The sequence below is a fragment of the Nestor notabilis genome, unplaced genomic scaffold (genome assembly GCF_000696875.1).
Source record: "Nestor notabilis isolate BGI_N333 unplaced genomic scaffold, ASM69687v1 scaffold7215, whole genome shotgun sequence".
Classification (NCBI taxonomy): Eukaryota; Metazoa; Chordata; class Aves; order Psittaciformes; family Psittacidae; genus Nestor; species Nestor notabilis.
This window is the reverse complement of record NW_009929738.1, coordinates 38,690-48,877: the sequence shown is the minus strand read 5'-3', so window position 1 is coordinate 48,877 and position 10,188 is coordinate 38,690. Positions and strand designations below refer to the sequence as shown.

The 10,188-nt window shown below is 41.9% G+C and overlaps 1 protein-coding gene across 1 annotated transcript; it reads left to right on the top strand.

The window, feature by feature from the left end:
* Positions 1 to 382: 382 nt before the first annotated feature.
* KCNK12 (potassium channel, subfamily K, member 12) lies at positions 383 to 3,513 on the top strand (the record flags this gene model as incomplete). The annotated part of the gene is made up of 2 exons (XM_010015127.1): positions 383 to 418; positions 2,618 to 3,513. Coding segments are annotated over 2 exons (932 nt in total), but the record flags the coding sequence as incomplete, so codon positions are not given.
* Between the last annotated feature and the right edge of the window lie 6,675 nt (positions 3,514 to 10,188).

Sequence of the window (10,188 nt, the reverse complement as noted above, 5' to 3'; positions counted from 1 at the left end):
AGATAAAAAGTGGTGAGGTGGATTAAGGCAGAATTATCATGAGGGAGGTTGAAATCTTGTGACACAGAATCAGCCTCAAGGTACCTGTGCAATATGTGTCAGGGCCACCAAAAAATGCAAAGCTCCTTTCTTGGAAGCACAGGCAGTTCTGGATGAATTTGTTTCGCCCAGACGACATGATGTACTTACCACAGAGCAGGGGCTGAGCTCAGAGGTATTGTACGGAACATACCATGACTAATCCCTCATGGTCCAAGTGGTATGGAAGGGATAAACACAGCTAACAAAAGAAGATGCTGCACAAAAAGTACACAAGTACACTTGTATCTGCTAGCTGTTGACCTGAAGTTGCTGTGTTTGCCTGGTCTTACTTTTTGCCTAGTTGATGTATTTGTTAGCACTCTCGTGGCTGTGATGGGTCCTTTCACCTTGCGGAGCTACACACTGAATTTTGGTAACATCATGCTTCAGAAAATCTTGCTTAAACAAACCTCATCAAAAATACAAAACTTCACCACCTCTCATGAATGATCCCCAGCAAATACTAAGAAGCTTCAGCACATTTACAACTTCATACAAACTGTCACTATTTCTCTTTTTTTAATTAATAAATATGTCTAGCCATATGTGTGACAATAAACCCATTTATTTTGATGGTGATGTTCACATGCTTGCTGTGAAGCACATGTTTAAATGTTTTGCTGACAAGGCATGGGCGAACAGATGCTTTCTCCATAACGAGCTGGCCGTGTATCCTTAGCTGGCAACCGCAAGCTCCGTGCCTTCTTCTGAGAACCAGGCACTAGTGGGTATTCATCATCAAATGAGAAGGCTTCTACCAGCAACCAGCCGACCCAGGTAACAGCTTAGCCTCACAGAGGAGGAGGAACTGCGAAGAGCTTCCCAGTCACCCATGTTAAGCCTGGGACCCCGAGGCAGGCTTTGTGATGTCTGCTCAAAGGTGGTCTTTTAGCACGATCAAACGGAGAGACTGTGGGTCCAGAAAACAAAATCTGATGACGTCTTTGGTAATTTTTTATTTTCTGGTAACACTATGCAGGTTTCTCACTGTCTTTTGCAGAAAAGACTGTTTCTGCTGTGAAGAAACCGATGATGCAGTATAGTCTGAATTGCTGGCACACAGTTGTTTCCAAGCATGCCCGATCTGTTGCGAAAGTAGAACCACCTCCTTCCTCATGCACTTACCTGTCATTGAAAAGATATTTCCAAGTTTACTTTTCATGAGCATTTACATTCTTGTATCAACAAATGCAAAATGCTGTATCAGAGAAGAACGAAGGTAGCACAAATAAAGTACTCAGAAAAATAGAGCCAATGCAAAAATAAATCAATGTGTTTCAATATACATCATGAATTTTCTGTTGCTGTTTAAAGCTGCATCGTGATAATAAACTGGATTTAATTATTTCATTATGCTCTATGCCAAAAGTAGCTCCTTTTTCTTCACAAACTTTCACTGATGTGGTCAGATGTTGATATTTGCCTCCTTGAATATGTTCCTTGCTCAGCATTTTCATGGAACACAAACCATTAATTTAGATTAAATGTGGTTATTTATTCATGGGGCACTCTATTTAACCATGAATAAACAAAAGCAGTCACCTCATTGGTACACTTTTTGACTGAACCACTGAGCATTTTTAATGGGAAGGACAAGGACAGTAGAATTGAGTTTCAGAGAGAGTATGTGAAATACGTGTAACTATTTTTCATTAAATAACTGGTATCAGCAAATAACATGGAGCAAACTTACTGTATCTGTTTGCATGCAAGTTTAAGATCACTTTTGCTGTTATTTAAGCATCTGTAGCTACAAGGCACTACTCGACTCCTTATATAGAAAAGTAGGTGTATGAGTAATGTCAAAACACAATTCTTGTAAGGAGGAGGTGAATTAATATTGCTGCTGGCTCTTTCCAGAGTTTGCATACTCTGATATTCCTATTTAACTGTGCAGCAGTGTTTTTGCCTGCTGTAATTACCAGTCTGCCAGGCAGCTCTGCAGTGTGGGTATGTTGCTGATGGCTTTTCCTTCTTCCCATGATGGTATCAGGTGGGTTTTGGTTAAGACTTTAAAGTGTTGTTATTTTAAAAACAATATTCAGTATTTGGGAGTTGGTTTTTTCCCTGTTTTACAACCTGAAAATTCTCATCTTCTCCGGGAATAGTATAATCAGACCTTGAAAACAAGAGTGTTGCACTGGGTTACAGCTTGCAGAGCTTAAGCTTTCCATTGGGTCATGCTGACTCATACACATGAGAGCAGGGAAATGGCCTCTTCACTTCATCCGACCTCATAGAGGTTTGGACTCATGAATGCTTCTACATGCATTTACAGAGTGGTGTTGCTCTGTTAATATGCTGCCTTTCATCTCTGCGAGGGTTTTTTGCTTGCTCTTGAGTTTTAGTCATCTTGTTGAACTTTCTGGTGCCTTTTTCATTCTTAACAAAACTTGGTTTCGTGTTGGCCTGAGCTGACTTAGAAATAGCATGTCTTTTGTCCAGTGGGATGGGATCTTTGTTAAGTTACGTATGTCCTGAGCTTACGCATGAAAAACTATGTCATTAACATTACACGTTTATCTCCACACCTTAGGATTTGGAATGACCACACCAGCAACCGTGGCTGGAAAAGTATTCCTCATCGTTTATGGCCTTTTTGGGTGTGCTGGGACTATCCTTTTCTTCAACCTCTTCTTGGAGCGCATTATCTCTCTCCTGGCGTTTATCATGAAAGCGTGCCATGAAAGACAACTGAGAAGAAGTGGTCTCCTACCTCCCAACTTCCGAAGGGGGCCAGCTATGTCTGGGGTGGGCAGTCTTGTGGGCTGGAAGCCTTCCGTTTACCATGTGATGCTGATCTTGGGAATTTTTGCTATTACCCTTTCCTGCTGCGCCTCTGCAATGTACACAGCAGTGGAAGGATGGAATTATGTTGACTCCTTGTACTACTGCTTTGTCACCTTCAGCACCATCGGGTTTGGAGATTTGGTAAGCAGCCAAAATGCTGCGTACCAAAATCAGGGATTATACAGATTCGGAAACTTCATATTTATATTAATGGGGGTATGTTGCATATACTCTCTTTTTAATGTCATCTCAATCGTAATCAAGCAAGTTTTGAACTGGGTGTTGAAAAAATTCGAATGCAGATGTTGCCCAAAGTGCCATAAATCAAGTGCCCGCCTTGGACGTCGCAACGCCATCACCCCAGGAGCCCGCCTGCGCCGACACAACATCTCAATGGACGCTGATGGACAGTACGACAGCGACACCGAGGGGAGGAGGCTCTCTGGAGAGATGATCTCCATGAGAGAGCTCACAGCATCCAATAAGGTCTCCCTGGCCATTTTGCAAAAGCAGTTGTCCGAGACGGCCAATGGCTACCCGAGGAATGTTTGTATCAACACGAGACAAAACGGTTTCTCTGCAGGGGTGGGTGCTCTGGCCATTATGAACAACCGCTTGGCAGAAACGAGTGATTCTAGGTAGAGTTTTTGAAATTCCTTTTGTTTCTTTAATAAAAATGAAAAGGGGGTTAGGGTGGAATTATCACTGTAAGCTACTGGGAAGTTTTCATTTCAGAGACAGCTTTGGTATTCATTGGGTGTTCAGTTGGGGGTTTTGTAAGTCTTCTCTAATATGCAGCAACATCTTTACCATAATGCTACAATTTTCCCCAAAGGTGTTTTTGGAAGAAACTTGGATGTCTTTGATGCAGTATCTGATGCAGTAATAGGAGGATGGTGTTCGTAGTTAAGATGGTGTCAAAACCAAGATGTTGTTCTTCAGAACATAGCCTGAGCCCAAACTCTTTGTTAATGCATAAAGTGGGCAAGTTTGGCTCCAGATTCAAACTTGGAGTTAATAAGGTTTGGCTAAACCAGTATCTCACAGTTTGTTGAAGTCTGGATCGAGCCCTGAATTTTGTACCCAATGCTCTTCAGCTCCTCATAACAGGCCTGTATATAACATACATGTAGGTGACTGCAGTTACACCAGCTTTAGGGTGATTGTGCTTCACTTGAATAATGCTGATGACTTAAGTGATGGAGGATTGAATGGGCTGAATTCCCCTGATTAGAAATGATGGTTTTTAGCCATTCTTGTCTGAAACACTACCTGCTATCTATCTCTTCAGGGGATTATCAAGAAAATGTGCAAAACCGTTCCTACCTGCTGAGTAACTGAAAACAGGCAATTGTCAACTTTGGTACTGACTTCATTTAATGCAAGAGAAGCCAGTATGCACCTCTGGCATCAAACGTTTGCATCACCACTGAAATGCTTATTTCATCACTTTTACATGAAAATAAGTAGCTAAAATTAATGTAGATTCTTCTTGTCCTAAATGTGCATCTTCTAGTCCTGCAATATGGTTGCAGAGATTCATGCAAATGATTTCCTTGCAGTTCTTTGGGGGTCCCCACCCTGTACTTGTTTCCCACAAATCTGACTGTGTAGGTTATACAGAAGAGAATTGCTTTGGAAGTCCCCCAGATGGCTTCCCCCAGAAATGTTGGTACTGTCATAAGTGGCTGTTACTACTGTCTTAAGTCATATTTAACCTGTGCTAGCCCAAACTGCTGAAGAACTAGAAGCAAACCAGAAGTGTCTAGTTCAGCATGACAAATGGGTGCGAGGGAATTGCCGCGAGTCTCTTTCAGAAATAAATGCACAGCTCTGGATCATTTCTCTAAATTCTCCATACTTGGCCACTCATATAATGCAGTGAAGGTAATAAAAAGGCTTCTGCTGATTCCAGCAGAATAAAATAAGAAGAAGAACTTCAGCTTAACATCTGAAAAGTGGCAATGGCCTGCTCTTGAAAACTGATTGGGAAATTGTAGGCAAGACCATGAGTACTAGGTTGGTCAATGAATAAATTGAAAACCCTGATGAAAACAAACTAGAAATATTAAAGAAGTTTGAAAATATTTCCATGAGATTTTGTATAGATATTTTACTCTGTTGTTTACTTACTTTACTTTGTTTTGCGTGGGTTTGGGGAGTCCATCATTTTTGCTTTCCTTGTAGAAGCGCAAAACATTTTGGAATATAACCTTGGTAAAGTAACTTCTGAGGTTTTGCAGACTTGAGTGTGCCAGCTGAAGTATAGTAATGATTATATCTTCTGCCTAAAGGAGAAGGGATCAGAGCAGCAGATAAACCATCACACGTTGATCTGTATCATACTAGAATTGTAGTCACAGCTTTTATCAAGATGCATTTGGCCAGAAACACGCAATGGTGTTTGGATTCTGTTTCTAGCTGATACAAACTCATGCTTAAGAGGATGTGGTATTCAAGAGGCATTAAGCTGTCAGGAGCTTACTTGGTGGCAGAGAGACTCCCTAAGGCCCATGTGTCTGAGTGCCTGTTTGTCTCTGTGCTCCATCTCAGATACTACCTTTGAGTGGCCCTTTGAAGAAGCAGACAGAGATCAAGGTGTTTGATGATCCTCATTTGAAGCCCACTGAAGGAAGCAGGATGTGTGCGGGCAGGTTGTGGTCTGGGAAGACTGACTGCTAAGACCCAGTTCAGGAAGGCCCTTTCCATAGACACAGGAGAGATCTTTGGAAATAGCAGAGGCAGGAAACCAAAAGAATGGGGGTTGATTTTTAAGTAAATTATTCTTAAAGAATAAATATTATGATTAGGATCTGTTTAAATCTTTGTAAATTGTTTTCAAACTACCTATTCCTGCCTGGGAAATACAGTGAAGTAATATGAAATTGAATATACCTCCTCTACTATTTCTGTACGTTTTCAGAGTCCAGTCAAAGGCAGACTGTTGTAATATGGCTTAAATGTTTCTGAGTCTTTTCAGTACCCTTGGTCACAGTGGCACAGTTGCAGGACCCTTTGCAGTCCCAAGTGAGTCCAGGGCAAGCTGCATTAGCTCCTAGCGCTGGGTTCGCCACGTGATTTGGGCACTATGTGCTTAGGTCTAATGTTTCTTTACTCCCAAGATCCTTGATAAACTCCATTCTGCTTCTCCTTAGCCTCAGAGACATATAAAGTACATTCCTACTTGTCTGCCAGTGCCCCTGTTTCTTGCAGGACACATATCCCCAGAAGCTGACACAACTCAACCACAGGACCCCCAGCTCGTATCTGAGCCCTGTAAAAATGCCCAACCCACCTGGCTCATCAAGGCCAGTTTATGAAAGGATTCAGAGCACGTTTACTGGGCTGGGTCTCACTCAAGAGCATCTGACAAGGGGTGGCCTTACAGTTTCCTCATACTCAGTACCTGCAATATTTTTTCAAGGGCACATGAAAACCAAGCTCCAAATCTCTACTCTTCTGCCTACAAGCAGTGTCAGGGCTCCCATGTGCATATGAGCCAAGAGGAGATGGGAGGTTTGAAATCAGTCTCTCCTAGTCCTTCCTGCTCGCTCTTCAGATTTTTTTTGATGACAACTCTCTTTAGACTTGCCAGACTCGGGCACCTAATTCCACTCTTTTATTATGTGTGATCCAACTCGGGATTCCCCAGGGCAGCCTGCTCCTTTTGTGAATCACACCCTAAACACGCTCCACTTGCACTAAGTGCAATTCCTCCTGGTGTTTCATTTTCACAGACAAAGCAGATACCTGCAATACCCGGACACAGGCTGGATGAAGCACAAGAAATCAGAAGTAAACAGGAGGAACAGAGAAAGCACACTGCACTAGATTGCACTTTCTTTTCCCAAGGTAACTTGGGATTTGTGTTACATTCTTGAAATGTTGGGGGGTGGAGGAGTGTTCCAGGTTTTATTTTTGGACAGCCTTGGCAGAAACCATAAACTTAGGATTTAAAGGTTCATCTTCCTTGACACAAGCCCCTCTGCACCACTCTGCAGAATAGCAGCAGCAACTCTTAGCTGGCACAGACCAAGACATCACAGTTGCCTTCTGAGAAACTGTAGAGGCAGCACAGGCAGGAGCCCAGACCCCGTGCCCCAAATTGGTCTTTTGCTGCCTGACCCTGAGAAGAGCATTCAGGAGCAGCAGAAAGCTGCAGGGCTTAGACCGTCTCTGTGAGCCAGCCCCTAGTGAGGGCAGCGACTGTGCAGGCATTAGCTGCTCAGACCTCCAGTAAGAAGGGAGGAGATACTGTGTTCACCTGGCCCATGTGCTAATACCTTGCAGTCGAGAATTAAAATGCACATGAAAATAAGGGACAGTGACCAAGCAACATCTTCTCTTTCCCCTGGAGCTCAGGGCAGAATGGTTACAAGGAACAGTTTCTTGTGAAACCCGTAGTGTTTGGCAAGTCACTACATACATCTACTTGGGGTTTGTGTGTGTGCCTTGGACGAAGTTTGGAGTCACACTGAGTTGTCATCCTGTTCTCTCTGGTTTCTTCCCATCTGCAAACACACTTCTGATTTTGTGCAAAATAAATGAGATTACTTTTTATTTCCTTGCAATGCAAAGGACGTCTTTCAAACGATACACATATTCAGAGAAGTAATCTCATTGACCTCAGTCAGAGATGGAAGTTTCTGAAGGATGAGGCTGTAGTTTACCCACTTCCCTGCAGAAGAAATGTTGCATAAGTAATTCCCATTACTGCTAGCAAGACATATAAAGGTACCTTAGGCAGTGGTTGGGGCCATGCAGCAGCAGGCACAACTAAAAGTAGAAAGAAGAAAATCTGTTATAAAGGATATTTGTACCTCTGATATGATAAACTAATTGCCAGCTCTAATTATAGCAAAAATTACTGTTAGGAAACAGGAGAGATATAAGAATCCTATGAAAGCTCTGTCCCATGCCGTGCTTAAGTTACCCAGAGATGGATGCACTGTGCTGCTGCCAGTTGGTATAGTGCTGGTGTCCCAGCCCAGCTTCAGCTCCAGCCCAGTCTTTTCCTCCCCAGCTTTCTGCAGGTGAAAATGTGGATATACTATGCCCATTTACATCATTTACCTGTATTTCAGTCATGACTTGCCTCTGAAAGGAGGATTAGAGCAGCAGTGGAGGCCATATATACTCAGGCATGCAGGCGCTCATAAACCTGATTGATTGCCTATGTGGGATGAATGTATATTTATATTGAAATTAGCTGTAGCAGTGAGACCAGTCTCAATTTTTGTGTTGCTCTAACCTTTAACTTGAAAAATATTCAGTGACTAATTATTGCAATGAATGTCAGAGCTAATCTAAACAAAATCATACTTCAGTGATTGCTAGCAAATCTATGGGTATGGCTTCTGCTCTAATTGGATTACTAATGTGCCTTTCCAAACCAACAAGCGTTTTCAGTGTTACATTTAAAAAATACAATAAATGTTACAAAACATAATGAATTCAATTAGGGCATATTAATACTTGACTCACACAAAATAACTAATGAAGTGTGCGTGGCACATTGTACAACCAGTACAATTTTGGTTTTGTGAATACATCCATACTTGAGCATATTCTGCTTTTGTGACTGCTCGTGCTAGGACAACAGAAGCATTACATTGTGGGAAATGCAGGAAGGAATGACAAATTCCACTGAGGTTTGACACATAGGATACGTATATTAGCTTGTAAGAGTTTCATTATGCATTATAAATACATTGTGTAGCAATGGCACAGAGGAAGGGCTACTTCAGTTTACATGGCCACAGTCCAAATGCAGCTACCAATAATGACACATGCCTTTTTTCTTACTCTTTTTTTTTATTAGGTGGGCAACATCCACCCTTTAATATACCTTTAAACCACCAAAAAAAGAAGAAAATGAAATTGCCCTAAAAACTGCATAGCCAAAAAGAGGATTAGGCTTAAATTCAAACTTTGAACTCTCAGGAGCCTAAATGGTGTAGTTTTGCTTTAAAGTGGGGCTGCAAACCTGCAGCCTTCCTATCTATTATGTTTAGTCGCTTCTTGGGAAAGGAAGGAGGCAGTAGGTATGGATACAGTCTATAGCAGAGTACCCCATAGTCTGGCAATTTAGCATGAGAGGAGAAAAAAAAGCTTTTGTCAAGGTACAGCAAGGGTCCCATTCCCAACGAATGAAAAGCATGAGGAAAAGGAGTGGCTCAGGAGTGTTTTCCAGCAAATCCAGCAGAAACCCAAAGACTTGCTTTGCTCTCCACATACATGTGCATTGTGCCCCATCACAGAACGGTGATATACTCTCACAGACCCAAGTAGCTCAAGTTGTGTCACAGGCTTGGCTACCTCATCCGGAACACAGGGAGAAGTACTTTGTGAGACAGAGGGAGAAGGGAGAGGGACCACATGCTTACACCCACCATCTGCACTTCATTCAGAAGGCAGACACTGTCAAGGGCTGATTTTGGGAAGACAATCACTCAGCCTCCTACTAGTAAACCAGCCACATTGATCCCTTACAGTGATAAACAACGCTTTGGGTATATCGTAGGTGCAGCTTCCCATGCCTCCAGTCCCCAAAGTCCCAGGGCCATGTCACCCCCAGGTGTGCCCAAGCCAGCTCCCAAGCCTGGACTCAGCACGAGGATGTAGGTAGCATGAGGATTTGAAGTCGGGTAACATCATTATCCCAAGTGTTTTCAGGATTATGCCCTCCAGCGGGTGATGCTTTATCAGACCATCTAAGAAATACAGAGATGTTCCCATAATCCCTTTGTACTTCACATTCTGTAAGAGTACTTTTTAAAGCCAGTGAGTCAATGCAAAATTAATGTTTTTATAATAATATACAATAAACAGCATGAAAAAAATTAACTGGTATTTCTGACAATGTGCAACTCACACACCAAGCATTTTCTCAATGGCTGTAATTTCCTAATTTTTGCATCAGTGAATCAGTTTTATTCCTGGCAAGTAAAACTATGTCCAGAAATTTTTTGCTTACAGTAACATCCATGAGCTGTACAGTGCAAGAATTCAGTTCCAATCTTATTGTAAAATCTCAGTATCTGAAAGCACAGCATCTCAAAAATGGATTTGCATTCTCTGTGTTTGTGTACATCGTTTATTTACAAAAATAAAAAATGCTATCATTCTACAGATACAGACACATTTTTAGCTCAGCAGCATCTATCTGGTTGTCTACTTTGCAAAAATATTCATTTCAAATTTCAAGCCAATTTAAAATACTTAAATTCTTGAATTTCAATGTATCTGCTCACAAGTATTCCTATTTATTTTATTTCATTTCCTTTTAAGGGGACACAGCTTGGTAGATACCTTTTG